At 39.8% G+C, this 15,317-nt stretch overlaps 1 protein-coding gene across 1 annotated transcript; it reads right to left on the bottom strand.

Annotated features, from left to right (window-relative positions):
- Positions 1 to 6,244: 6,244 nt before the first annotated feature.
- On the bottom strand, positions 6,245 to 15,169 carry LOC117456090 (TBC1 domain family member 10A-like). Its single transcript, XM_034095830.2, has 9 exons — positions 14,545 to 15,169; positions 13,414 to 13,513; positions 13,004 to 13,111; positions 12,680 to 12,786; positions 12,461 to 12,575; positions 12,123 to 12,188; positions 10,891 to 11,080; positions 10,048 to 10,202; positions 6,245 to 9,905 (listed from the first exon to the last, which is right to left on the bottom strand). The coding sequence occupies exons 1-9, from the start codon at positions 14,715 to 14,717 to the stop codon at positions 9,501 to 9,503; spliced, it is 1,419 nt and encodes a 472-aa protein (XP_033951721.1). The 5' UTR covers positions 14,718 to 15,169; the 3' UTR covers positions 6,245 to 9,500.
- Positions 15,170 to 15,317: the final 148 nt, after the last annotated feature.

Below are 15,317 nucleotides of genomic sequence, written 5' to 3'. Positions count from 1 at the left end.
GTGTTATAGTCACGAAATTAATTTAATCTATTGATTCGTGTTCACCAACACGATTTTCACATTTTTTTCGTGTCCCACTGAACGGTTTTAAAAGCAATGTATTTCTATTGGTAGTATGTTTACGTATTTTTGTCCGGTCGGGTCTTGGAATACCAGAAGCTGTGTGGTTCATAAAAACATTTTCTTACTCAATATCTTACGCTAAGCCTAACCCTATTCCTTTTACTTTAAATTGTATAATGTCGGAGTTTTTTTGCCGTCCGCGAGGAAAGGAAATGGGACAAAGAGCCTCAGAATACTGAAATCTGTATCTTTTGTCATCTTTTTTTCCTTCTAATTTGTTATTATTTACATTGCTTTTAAAATCGTTCTGTGTGACACGAAAAAAATGGTGAAACCGTGTTGGTGAACACGAATCAATAGATTCATTTTGTGACTTTAACACGAAATGCTGTGAGACTGTGTTGGCTTATTCATTCCATATTTACAAAGGTTACTTTCAAAAGGCTTTTAACTTGAAATGTTAAACTTTGCTGGATGCAATGTCATTAGGTTATAGTTTGTTGGGTGTAAATACTTTTGTCCTGCTTATCACTCTATATATGGATGGGATGTAATGATGGCACAGCAAGCTTTATTGCACAACATATACTTCATTTAAAGAAATTCCACGTGCTAACCAGGAAATGCTTGGAAATAATACATTTAAACAAGACCACTCGTGGGGAACACAGATAGAGTATATCCTCCCTGCTGTCTAAACACCAGAAAACTGCAGTAAAACCTGCAACCACATTTCCTGTATGGAACGTCCAGCATGCGAGAAAATGTCCTTTCTGAGGGGTCAGAAAACAGGAGGAAGCCTAAAGAACTGTGTGAAATATTCTAAAAGCACTGCAGGATTTACAGAGACTTTTATCCTGCATGTAACATGAACTGTTTCATAGATTTTTTATGGCTGTCTCAACTTCACAGAGTTTTGAAACACTAGCCTTCAGTTTAGTTTGAGCAAGGCTGAGAGACGTACACACACATACACACTTGTGCACAAAACACACTCCACGATACTACAGGTTCACACACCCTGTGTAACACCCATGACTCTGGATGCAATACAATAAGCTATTGTAACCTCAAACCAAAGTTCTTGACGCCCATATGCTTTTGTCATTAGTCTCAATTATAACAGGCTATGAGGTCAGTGTCCTTTACTCTCTCTCTCTCCCAAGCACGCACACATGCACATATAAATGCAAAAAAGGGGTATATTGCAGCCTAAGGTTACAGTTTTAAAAACCCAATTGATCTTCTTTTTCTTCTGGAATTGTTGGATCTGTGGACCTTTCCTGCATGCATGCATTAATCATTATTTGAAATTATTTCATTTTTTACGCCGAAAAACCTTTAATGCTTTACATTGCTAGACATTGTAATGTAATGTAATTGCTAGATGTTTCTTCAGACTATTTCTCTAAATGTTATCACAGGCTGCTTGTGCTTCTCCTGCTCACCATCAATATCAGCCGGTCCCGGGTTTATCAGAGCCAGAATATCTTTCTCGCCATGTCTCTCACACACACACACACACACACACACACACACACACACACACACACACACACACACACACACACACACACACACACACACACACACACACACACACACACACACACACACACACACACACACACACACACACACACACACACACACACACACACACACGTACGTATCCTCTCTCAGCTACCGGCTTCCTTGATGGGGATAGAGGGGACTAGAAGACGGGAAGAGAAGAGACAGTGGGGATGTGGCCACAACAATGGCAGGAAGTGACTTCAGATCAATTTAAGATTAGAGCAAACACACCAACACAGAAGCACTGAGCTAACAAACATCCCCGTTGAAGAGATAAACATGCGACACAAACACAGTGCCAAATAAATGTCCCCTCAACCCTTTAAGACGGCACTGATATTGAATTAGGAGGATATTTCTCCTTTTATTACCAACAAATGTATATCATAATAATAATTCTGTAATGCTGTTCTCTGTCTAATACAAAAAATGTAATAATGATGATAAAACTGCATCAGAAATACACTGGATAAATACCCTTAATCACTGTAATCACATGTTAAATCATGAATGGTTTAAGCACTAAGAAAAGCCGCTGTAGTGAGCTTTGAAAAGCTATAAAGCATTGCTCTGTATTTCAAATGTGCTGATTGATAATACACCCTGAGCTTTACCAACAACAAACAAGCCTGGATATGTATCCCTGCCAACTCAAAGTGAATTACGATGCTGCAGATACAAATAAAAACCATGCACATTAAAGTTGAAGACAAGTCAAGAAACTTCCAAAATAAAACAAGTAGCTTGCAGGAAGTTGAAAGAGTCAACATTGGAGTGTGTGCAGCTGGGAATGGCTGTTCAGCAGTTCAGAGGTCACAAGAAGGTCCCTGAAATAGAAAACCTGAGAGGTCTGGGGTTGTGTAATGTGTAATCAGGAGCATGCACAACTTCAAACAAACAGAAATCAAGTGGAGAGAAGCCGGAAGATTATCTGTATTCTGGATCAGTTGCAAACAGTAATAAAACCGACAGTTTTGTGGTAACCCATGTTTGAAAGTTAAATAAAAACGATGACTGAGTGTAGGATTTAAAACAGCAGTCAACAAAAGCAATTTTTTAACCCACTAAGCACTGCATATCATTCACTTTGCAGCTCCGGCAAAGACCATTTACATTTTAAAGCAATTAAAAGGAACTTGCATTGTGTGTTAATTTGGGTGGTTTGTCCGCAAAGTCATAAATTAAAAACACACATTGCCTATCCCTTAAAGATTTGTATCTTTCTAAGTTCAAAACTTTGTCTGTAAAAATAAGAACATATAATAATAAGCTCTTCCTGTCACTTCATCTGATTTAACGTCTTCTTAGCTTTAAAAGGCTTACATTTCAGTTGGAGAAAAATGACCTTAATATCTGACTTGAGTATTGCTATCCATCCTTTTTTAGCCGAAAATGACCCTTTCAGGGACCTTAGAACGGAACAGTAATTTAGATATGGATATGAAGTTGCTTTGCAAGAGCTATAAATCAGTCTTATGTTGATTCATGATTCTGCTTGGACTGTAAGGGAGACCCGGGAGATCCCCGGCTCGTACCAAACAGGTGTGCGTTATCATTTCCTATTACGAATCAAAACCCTGATGGATTTGAGATGGTTACAGCTTCATGTCCAGCTACTGTTATCCCAGAGGAGAACCATAAAATGACACTCACACATCCTGTCCACTGTCCATTGAATGAGCATCTGTCCGACCCACAACACCTTCCACTATGACTCTACTTCCTGTCCCACACGTGCAGCTCCGCCACTTCAAACTTTTCATCAAAGCGCTTCCTCCTGAACATGGAAAAGTCACAAATAAGAGCGACCATGAGCTATCCGTCCCACATTTACATGGTAACTGGCTTTTTTCTTATTTACCTAAAGACACATTCAATTATTGCATAAAACAAAGCTGCAGAGAATGCATGGCAGCTGCAATCCTATTTAACAATCCAAACCATTATCAAGAGGTTGCGTTTTTGGTTTTGTGGCCGTGACCTCTACCCCTTCTAATCCCTTCTTTAGGCAGTGGGCACGATGGGGGATGGCAGAATGGGGATAAGGGTGCAGAACCTCGGTCCCTGTTACCAAAAAGCTTTAGAGGAGATTTTCTGCTTGTGAAGCCAGACTTTAATCTCCCAGACGCTTCACACATATGTACTAATGAGATAATCCACCTAACTATACTCACCCACCCCCCGTAAACAGCTACAGTATATAAACAGACATCACATGGGTGGGGTGTCTGTTTACTCTCACGTTCAGTGTAGCTTTAGATATAGTCACAACGTTTTTTAACCTAAAAAAAAAAAATCTGATTTGAGTGGAGATTAAGTCTTAGCTTCATATTTTTATATAATGTTAAAGTATGAGTTTTATGATCCACTATAAAAGGTACTGGATATTTACTGGGAGTTTGGCTTGGTATCATTAAACTGAGTCAGTGTTCATAGTACAGAAGATACCAAGATGGATCCAGTTTTGTTTGATCACTCTAGCCTCATCCCAATACCCCTCCTCGACTCCTCCGTGTGCATTTCAGCTATTGGGACGTCCTTCAAAATGGCGTGTCTTGATCGATTTCCGGGTCAAGTCCCGGAGGAGGGGAAGAGAAGAGTCGAGGAGGGGTATTGGGATGAGGCTATTGTGTGTCCGCATACTGTTTGCATTCTCCAAACAAGATACACTTTTAAAATTGCCACATAGGGAAATTCAATTGCTTTACTCATGGGCAATCATTGTATTTAGTCTGCACTACTGACGCTTGCAAACATGGGCAGAGGGCAAGATTTTGCGGCAAAAAGGAAAAGTCTTATTTGAACTACTATTCTGTCCACACTGCCCTCTCTTCTTATGTCCTCAAGGAAGCAAGAAGGGGTCCCACAAGAGTATTTTATGAGAAACATCTACATCTTTGGTCATTGCAATGAGACCACTGTGTTGCAACAGCTTGAATCCTAGATGAAAAACACCAACCTAGGGTCAGCTGGCAAAACACTTGAACCTGGATCAACTATGTTGTGTTTAATCAATAGAGGACAAACTACATTTGGGGAAGGTTTATGATTACCGATAGCCCCGAGGCCGCTTTGACATGTCCATCTTATCCAGCAACATCACCCAACAACAGACTGCACAGGCCAAGCCAGTATGAGCCCTTTCCTGGTATATTACTTTGTAATGTGAACCTTGCAATCATTGAGATGGAGGATCAAATGTTTGCAGCCGTGACCATTTTCCAGAGCTGTGAAATCCTGTCACTGTGTCTGATGAGTCTTAAAGCTCATGGATGTGTGTATCATTCAAACTGGACTTCCTGGATCATATTTCATCTTCTCAACACGAGTTGAAGCAACACACCCCACCTAGGGTTTTTATTCCCTAAACACAGACCCAATTTCAGGCCAAACGTTGCTTGTCAAGCATCATGGACTGAGAGAAATGGCTGCTCCAAATTGGCGAAAAAAAGAGGGAAAGGCATCTGAACATGAGTGTACTTATTTCCTGAGTCTTGTGAGAGAGTCTACCATGATGCTCTTGGTACAAGTACACAACAACTAGCTACAAATACTGCTCTTTTCTGAGAGTGCGATTATAGGGGCACGTCTGGGTCACGTGTTTTCTGCAGACTATAGCCATAAAGCTGTTCTCCCATTACACCCTCTCTGTCGGAGGCTCAGCACAGCGAGACAGGTGGGGGTAGGGAGAGTCCGCTGGGGCGAGGTTGGGTTGAGGTGAAGGGTGGAGTTGGGGTGAGAAGCCAGCATCGTTTACACATAGCAAAAGGCACAAGAGAAACGATTAGAGTAGACCGAATCACAAAAGAAAGCATTAATGACAGGCGTCCTCAGACAAGTGACACACAACATCCTTCCCAGAAATAGAAAAAGGCCGCTGTGACGACAACTCAGAAATGTGGCATTAAGGAAGATGACAGATCTCTATAAAAATACGACATTGTTGCCATCAAGTGCATTCTCAAGTGACAGAAAATGTCTCAACTTTAAATAAGCGGAAGTATGGCGTCGTAATAGGACAACAATAAGAATACAAGCAACAATAGTAAAGGAATTATTGCCAAAAGGGCCCAAACAAGTACTTAACATTTAAAGTGTTAGGGTATCACTAAACGGGTGAATAGATATATAGGACAGCTTTCCTAGCTGTCATGTTCTTGGACTGCAGGAGAAGAAGAAGAAACATTAAAAAGGTAGAAGATGAAGTAGAAAAAGAAGAAACAAAGAAGAACAATCAGAGTAAGAAGAACCATACAAGAAGAAGGAGAGGAACAAGAAGAAACAGAAGAAGAAGAAGGTCTGTGAATACTCCATTCAGAGACTAAAGGCAAATGGCAGGGTGAGGCGCTTTAGACGTTGCTGTGGGAATTTGCTCCATTTGAGATGCAAATTCCTCAAAGAGCTGAAAGAGCCGGAGAAACAGGTGTCCAAGGAAGTGTGCTGCTGCGTGGGTGAGGGGGGTGTGATGGCGCTGAATGATAACACAGGCGGCATTGAAGGCCTGCTTGTTCAGTCCAGTCTGTGTGGCACTTCTTCGCCTGTCTCTTTTTCTTTGTCTAAAAAAAGGGATTTAATATCAGAGCAAAAATGGAAAACATGACAGATCTGACGTTTTCTTTCTGTATTGATTTAATGAAGTAATTTTCTATAAAACAGCTCGTAGATATGAGAAGTTGATTTCAATTACAAAACATATCAGAAATAAGTTCCTATAGAATGACAGCAAGATAAGTTAAACATTTACAATCTTTTCTTAAATCATAATAGTTGCAATGATTAGTAATAAGAAGCTTCTTGACATTACAAAATATATTTTTGTTGAATATTATACAGGAATCCAAACCAAATCCTGTATATCCTTCATTTACACCCCAGGTTGAAGTTCGGTGGCGCCATCTACAGGACAGCTGGTTACATGTGATTTGTATTTTGATTAAACCTTTTAAAAATATATATATAAAAAGGCTTCACAGAACATGGTTGTTAAACAATGCATACTATTAGACAGAAAATGAACCCGTAGAATATACTTTCAAAAACATCCCACATTTAAAATCAACATACAAACAACCAATTTCCCAGTATAAAACTCTTGACAGCATATAGTTTGATGTTCATTTACACAGCTGCTAATACATTCTTTTCCCAGACTGAGAGTTTATAAATTCATTAAGAATCATTTCAAGCAATTTCTTCATTGTCGCAGCTCAGATCAAATGAGCTCAATAGTAATGAAAGGTGTTGGACTCCCTTGACTTTTAATATCATCCATTATCATCAAATATTTTCTATGGTTTATTTGAATATGTACACAAAATCCTGGAGGGTCATACTTCTTAAAAACCAAAGAGAACTAGTCTCATCTTTTTTCGTTTGTTAAATCATGCCATTCAAAAAGAACGGCTAAAGACTATAATGGCTTCATTATTATTTTTCGTGATGTTTTTTAATTTAATTAAGTTTTGAACAGTTTTATCAGAAAGATAACACCATTATTGAACCGGAGATTGGATTCTGACGTTAAAAAGATTACAAAAATATCTCCTGTCTTTTTTTTCTTTAAATCCATCCATCCATCTTCTCCCGCTTATCCGTGGTCGGGTCTTTAAATCCACATCCAATATATTTAAGTCTAAAGGCCCACAACCTTCAAGCATGATTGTAAAAACTACAGCTCTGTATTATCGTTCTTCAACATGGCATTTCACCACATCTCTTTCATAACTAAACAAAAACCTCTCCCTAATACTGAATCACAATATGATTGGATAAACTGCTTCAACAACATATATTTAAAACAAAGAAATCAGCATTACAAATCTTTGGCTTAGTGGCACTAATTGTCCCTGCACACTTCTTCCTTCATTGTGTTAGTTTTTGCTCTCACTCAGAGACCTGTGATGGTCACTGCTGTGAGGACGCCCTCCAGTGTCCAACATCAGCAAAGACTCCTGGATGCTGCACTGACAGTCAAATGTGCGTATTCGTGCACGTCCAGCAAAGCAGGGTAAATAGGAATCTCTGCGTTGGCAACGTAGTGACTAATGTAGGCAAAGAGGAAGGCCATAAAGACAAAGTGCTGTAGAAAAGACCTCATCAATAAAGACAAAATCAGACTTCATTTATAACAAAGGACAGAATCTAAGAGGTAAAATTAGGGAGGTAAGTAGCAGCAGCAGCTGTTAACAGTGAGTTAGCGAGTGTACTGTGAACCCCATATGTTCGCTCATATGAAGCTAATAGATTGCAGCAGGAATGAATCCCGATAGCCGGAAATTAGTCAGCATTTTTACATTTCCAGTTTCCTTGTTTTAGTCGATGGGTTTTTAAACGTTTTTTAAGATGCATGATATAAGGTCTGTAGCTAAGACCAGTTAACATTGGGGACATTCAATACTAACACTCCAAAGGCAGAGACTCATCTGCTTAAACCGTGGTGGAGTTTGTTACTTTTAGAGATTGCATTTATATTTAAAAGTCATAGTTCTGTTCATTTTCCTTCATCTTACACTTTTGTTTCTGCAATAATCCAAACTCAAATGGACAAATCCCATTGGCTTTGTAGAGTGAACCAGATCGATACTAACAAGCAGGTTAGCTTTCAAAAACAAATCTCTGCAGCATTATATAGAGAGGCGAAGTCACGCCCATCTACTTCCGGTCCATGGGACCTTATTTCGGAAAAATAATGTATTGAAGTCAATGGGGAGAGAAAACTTATCTTTCGATCCCGTTTGAATTGTGCCATGAATTACACATATGATGTTTGTCAATTTAAAAGATGATTTTGCAAGTCAAAAAAAAAAAAATGTGTCGTAAAACTGTGAAGTAACACTTTTTTTGTGTGAAACCGCTCAATGAACTACATCTCCCATCTCGCACCACACACCAAGACGGCCGTCACGTTGGCACATTTCACTTCTTTCTTTCAGAATGAGGCGAAAAGTTTTAAAAGAGGTGAAAATCACTACAAGTCTGGGCATGTTGAGAGCTGTAGATACACACAAGGGGAGTTAGTCGGTTCCGTAAGAGCCAGCATGCGGGACCGAGATTCTGGGATTTGTAGTCTTTCTAGTTGCGTATTTTTCATAGTCTTATATTTCAACAGTTTTACGACAAACTGTGACTTTTTTGACGTGGAAATTATTTTTAAGATTGACAAACATCATGTGTGTAATTTGTGGCACAATTCAAACGGGATCGAAAGATGATCTTTCTTTCTCCATTGACTTCACTACAAACTTTTTCCGAAATAAGGTCCCATGAGTCCCACCGGAAGGGGAGGGACTTCGCCACTCTATAGCTGAATTAGCTCAATGTCCCTCACAGCACAGAGTTGTCATCCATTGTTCCGCAATTACACATTTACGAGATCATTTGGTCATAAGTAAGGTAAATAGAAACATGTATAAATGACATGACAGCGAAACTGTGTTGACTTTTAAAGCTCAGTTAGTTTGCACACGTGCGGTCGCACAGACATGAGCTTATGGACAATTGGGACAAGGACAAAATGTATGTTGTATACTTTGTGCGGCTTTATCCTCGCGCCAAACCAAAATCTCCTCAAAGTTCTCAATTTGTTTCACCTTTCTGTGTAGTTAAAACATGTGTTATTGCCATGCAGACAATACCTTGCCGTCAATCATTTAAGTGACTGCTGGTCTGAGCAATGGCGTTTTTCACAAACCTTGAAAATATAATTTTTTTTCTTGATTGTAAACATATCCATTTGAATAAAACCTGTCCTACACACAGTAAGTCATGAAAGGTTTTGTCATGTCACTGTGACTCAAGAACGTTTACTTAAACTGTAAAGCTGTTGTGAATGGTGATGCAAGTAAACTGGGACACTTACCCCGCTACAGGTAAGTGTCATGCTCGGCGCTGCTCAGACTCTCTTTGGACCCTTGTACAGTCATGTGTTTGAGGAGAAGGGAGGGGTCACTGGGAGAAAGGTAAGGATTAACCGTCTCCACTGGGGGAAGCGTGGTTTTCTTCTGTTTCCCCTTGTTAGTCTTTGCACTCTCCTTGGCGTCCTGTTCTCTCTCTCCGTCCGTCTGCGCTGCCAGGGGCGACTGCACGATGATGGTGGGCCTTTGTTTCAGGTCCTGACGGCTGGGCGGCTCTGCCGTAATGATAGCTTTAGCGCCGTGCATCCTGGGAGGGGACTTGCAGTGTAGATCTCCATGAGTCTCCTTCCAGCGGCGCAGCTGAGCAAAGTGTTCCTTCTCAATGTCTTTCTCTGACACCCCTAACTCAATTATCTGAAACACAAGGAGAGAGTTTTGTTTATGGTTATGGTTTTTATTTGTATATCAATGTTACAACAACCACAGGAGGGCAAAGTCAAAGGGTCAAAACAATAAATTGGATAACAGACAATAACCATGACAGAGTAAACAGTACCTCTTGCACCAGGAAGCCTTCTCGTAGGTACTGTGGCTGTATGGCTCGGAGCAGCTCCATTGTTTCATACAGACCCTGAGAGGTCTTCAGTTTCTCCTGGGATCCCAACGTGCATTTAAGGAGAACCAGGCCTACCCGAAAGAGGATCTTTACTCCTGAGAACACATCAGACACAAAGTAAAGTTTCATTTCTATAGCTTAATATCACACATTTGCCTTTCAACAGGGAAAAAGTGGAAGGGACCAAAGAAAGAGAAACTGAAGAGGGATCACTCTCCCTAGATGGATAGACATGCAACAGCATAACCAACATAATGACAGTATAGTACAGTATACTACTATAGACAATCCGAATGACAAAATATACACGTTTTCTGATTTCTTTAGAATTAAACTGAACGGGTTTTGTTTTTAAGACTGAAAAGGACATTTAAAGAAGTACCTTTGAGAAACTGGGATGGACGCTTTTCACGATTTTCTCGTGAAAGTAGTTACAAATCGTGAAAAATAATCAGAAATTGCAGCAGTATATTTTTAATCATGCAGATAGAGCAGCGGTCTACATCTATATTTTTTTTTTAATGGTGATCTATTTCATATATATTCTCATATCACAAACCAAAACAATAGGTAGCATTCTTGTTTTAAACATTTGCATACTTTGAAAGGAGAGTATGCTTTGTTTTATTGCAGGTACAATTATACAGATGATTAATAGACACATGCACAGGGCCTGGAAACATTCATTATCTTCAAAAGCTCAGGAAGGGTAACCTGTGATGTTGTGGAAAATGTTTTTCATGCATAATAAAATACCAGTGAAAATAAAGTGTAGTGTCTCACCCTCACAAAGGAACATGTCCCAGACCCGCAGCACAGAGGCCCAGGGCAGAGTCCGAGAGAAGGCGCACATGAACCACTCGGTCATGTACAGGACGGGCTCCAGCTTGTGCTTCTTCAGGTGACGGTGGGCCACCGGGGACACCCGCCGCAGCAGAGCGTACAGGATCTCGCCGTCCAGCTGGATCGCCTCCTGTGGAGGAAACAGGGAACAGCAGTCAGTGGAGGGGAGCTTTCTCTTTGGTTAATCTGATTATATCGTCCTAGTAGCCTTGTCAACACCTCGTGTAGTTAGGTCATTAGCGTAAAACTTGAGATACACTGGCCAGAGAACTATAACACCACCTACAGCCACACATTGCATGAAGAAGACTACTAGAAGATACTTTTTAAGGAAGTAGCTCAACTTTTGTTTTACTTCAGGTTAACTCGTAAAATAATATAGAGTTCTTATATTCTTGCGATGCAACAATATGCAAGAATATTTTCCACTTAATAATAATTATCTTGAGTTCGATAACTTGACCTGAGCCTAAATAATGAGACATCTCCTGGGCAGTATGATTTAAGAAAAATTAGCAAAGGACTAATTTAAAGGGGACCTATCATGCAAAATGCACTTTTGTACGTCTTTTATACATGAATATGTGTCCCGGTGTGTCAGGGAACTCACCAAGTGTCAGAAAACACAACCCTCTCTCTTTTCCTCCATACCCAAATCTCTAAAAACGGGGCTGCAACGGAGCTGATTATTATTTGAATTGTTCTGACATCAGAAAAGGGGTGCTCCGCCTATATGGGCAACTCTCCACCTATCAGGGGAATGAGACACCGCTCGAAAGCGCTGGAGACGATGTAGTACATATGCCAGGCCTGTAAGTGGCGCTGTAGTCTGCCACAAAAGCAGAATCAGCCCTTGCAAAAACAGGGCTGGAAAAGAGCAAATAGAGCGAAATGAGGAATGGCTAAAATGCAGGATCCGTTTGGTATTTTGAAAAAAAAACTTCACAGACATGTTTTATATAGGTATGGCCCTACAATATATGTTTCAAATATAGCATGATAGGTCCACTTTAAGCTATATTTACAGGGTTCAGATAGATAATAATTGACATGTTTAACAGTGTTAATATGTAATCCTGTTACAGGTTGCACTCCTATCTTCTCAATCTCTTCTTAAGATTTAAAGTCCTCTTTACAAAATGATGTGTCAGTAATTCTGTGTGGACTCTTACCAGCCCTGAGCTGTAGTATCCAGGAAGGTATTTCTCACAAATCTGAACAAGAACCCAGAATGCATCCTAGGACAAAGAAAAAGGAAACAAGGGTAAAAAGATATACTATTCATATTCAAGTGAAGCCCTTTTCAAGATAAATTGTACTTTGAACAAAACGGAAAAACTATACATAGAATGAGTATTAATGTGATCATTCTTTAAAAAGATCTTTACCCCATTATTCAATGTATCAGAACACGCCCCAAACATCCTTAGGGAGGTGAGTACCCAGTATTATAAATATATTATCATATGATATCAGAGGAAATGTTTTTGATTATGTAGTGTGTGTTTACCTCAGCTGGCATATGCATCAGGAGAACAGCAGCGATCGGAGCCTGAGCCTGACAATAACCCTCTTCAGGCCGATGCAGAGTGTAAGCCTTCAACACACGGAACAAGTCTTGCTGCCTGAATGTATACAAATATATAAAATACATTAATAAAATATGTACAGCTTCAATAACACAACATTCAAATTATGAGAGGCTTTTATATAAAAAGGCAGCACTTACCCATGACCCCCTCTGGCTTCAAACATTTCATGGAAGGGGAACTGCCGATGGAGGTCCCTCTCAATAATATCTACCCATTTAGGATCTCCTGGCTGACTGTCCAGCTCCTAAACAACATTATCAGTTTGTCAGCTTTTGCAACATCATCAACCACCTTTTGATAGCAATATTATAAAATAGGCAATTATTGATCTAAATGCCATAGTAAAGTTATAAGCATTTAGAGAGTCTCAAGTATACATATCATTTTGCATATTGCAGCGATTTTCAACAAAACAGTCACATTTTTTACGCCGGTGGTCAGTCAACAAATAATCGACTTACCTGGAATTTTCTTTGGTTTTGTTCCCTTTTAACCTTGCCCCCAGTGAGGTAGAGCCAGGCCCGGCCACGCAGGGACGGAGGGATCCCCTTCTGACAGCGCTCTTTCACCTGTAATTCAACATACTCACAGTTACTCAAAGCCTGCAGAAAGCAAGATAAATGAAGTGCAGATGAAAGGGACACAGACATTGGAAAACACTCCTGTATAAACTGCAGCGTACACAATACCACTTGCTACAAAATAGCATGCAGGCAATCACCAAACTTTAAAAAAACAGGCATGCTGTAGAAATGAATACAAGTTTCCTAGCTCAGCCACTGCATATTGAACGAACGCCTGCAAAGTGAACATTTTTATTACAAAGAAAGAAACATGTGAAGTCAGATAATGTACAGTTTATAAAACAGACCTTCTTGTGTTTTTTGGCCATCCACTTGTCCCAGCTGTTGAGCATTTCCAGCCATTTTGACTCCCGCTGCCTCAGCACATCAGTTGGGATTTCTTCAGCACTGTGCAGATAGGAGACATTGTGACTGATAAAAGCAAATTATTTTCATACAAATGGACAATGCCTACACAGTGTCACTTCCCTTTATAACAGAGGGAATACTGTCTTTAGAGGAGGTGGGACTGTGGCTCATCTCTTCCTTGTCCACACAGGAAACCTAACCTCAGACGAAACAGTGGAACACTTGCCATCAGCAGCAAGTACAGGGAAAACAGGAAACAGTGGGAGAACTTTCCCCTAGTTCAGCTCCCTAGAACCTCCTACACACCGCTTACACCAACATCTCACAACAGCCCAACTGCATCAGAGCTGTCATAATTATTGTTGTACCCACACTTAGGCAGAACTAAACGGTTATACACAAGATTGGGACAAATTCCTTTATGTCTCAACATATCAGTGTGTCTATTCAAGCAACCACAGAATGGTTTTGTGACAGAGAAAGAGAGATACATATAATGTTTGTTGTTCACCTTTACCTGGCCTCTATGGATTTGTATTTGCACCAAAACAAGTTGTCATTATAATAAGAAACCTTCTCAAAAATAATAACTGTCTCAACAAAAGGTTCAAAATAAAGGGTTTATTTTCTTAAAATGTGGACTTTTTAAAACTTTATAAAAAATGACTTGCTATCCCAACATAATAATAAACCTCCTTATGATGATGACTTAGTATCTCTAAATAATACAATATTTCTCCAAAAAGGACTATTATAAAATATATGAAACACATTCTCAAAAAAGGTATATTTGTCAAAGTAATGACTAAGAAAAAGTAAAACTTTCTCAAATTAATGATTGGCAAATTCTTATTATTTTGAGATATTAAATCATTATTTCGAGAAGGTGTATCATTTGAGTAAGAAATATAGTAAATTACTTCGTTACAGGACCATTTAGTTTCATTACTTCCAAAATGTTCAGTCAAGTAGGAGGAGAAAGCACCTGAATATATGTGTCAGTTTGTGGAGACATACACAAACAGTTCACACAGTTGTAACCACATAAGGAGAAGTTTAGCTCCACTTACGATGAGTGCTGCTGGGCTCCTCCGCTGAAACCGTACTTGTCCACCTCTTTCTCCCCGGGGACATTGCCGTTTACCTCTGGGTCGGATCCATACGAGCTGCCTTTCCCATTATCTGTCAGCTTCTCTGGGCTGCCCCGCAAGTCAACACCATTGCCCTGCTCTATTTTTGCCATTTATTCAACATTTACCTCCACAGGAGCCGCTGGTCTACAGTTTGTTCACATAACTCACCCTAAAAAACAATCTTGAAAGCTTGGCTAGCACTTTAAGGCTCTCCATGAAGATAACCGTTGGTTAGCTTACCTGCTGTCACAGCTAGCTACGGTTGCTAGGAAAATTAGCTTCCTGGCTCTTTCAGCTTGCTAAGGGCTATAAAAAGCCACTTAGCGCTGGAAAGGTAATTTCATGTTAAACAAAACTGTTCGCTTTGTTAAATTTAAGATCAAACAAACACATACATGGTTAAACTATAAAAGAGAACCGCACCACTTCGATACACGCTGAATTGGTACAGTATCTTCTTGCTAACATGCTAGCATCACACAACTGTCAGCTGACACACACCTATTTAAACCAGGATCTCTGCTGTCAGCAGGAATGTAGGTTAGCTGGTGGCTACAGGAAGAGAAACTGGAACAGATTAGTAAACAAAACATCCATGGCTTCCTTTAACTCTACACTGCCATCTACTGCTGATAATCATAATCTCAGGTACAGTCTGGTTATTGCAGGGTTTTATGATAATATATTTACTTTGCCTTTATTGGATTTCC

Source organism: Pseudochaenichthys georgianus, chromosome 12 (genome assembly GCF_902827115.2).
Source record: "Pseudochaenichthys georgianus chromosome 12, fPseGeo1.2, whole genome shotgun sequence".
Taxonomy (NCBI): domain Eukaryota; kingdom Metazoa; phylum Chordata; class Actinopteri; order Perciformes; family Channichthyidae; genus Pseudochaenichthys; species Pseudochaenichthys georgianus.
Note: the sequence above shows the minus strand (reverse complement) of the source record. Positions and strands in the feature narration are given on the sequence as shown.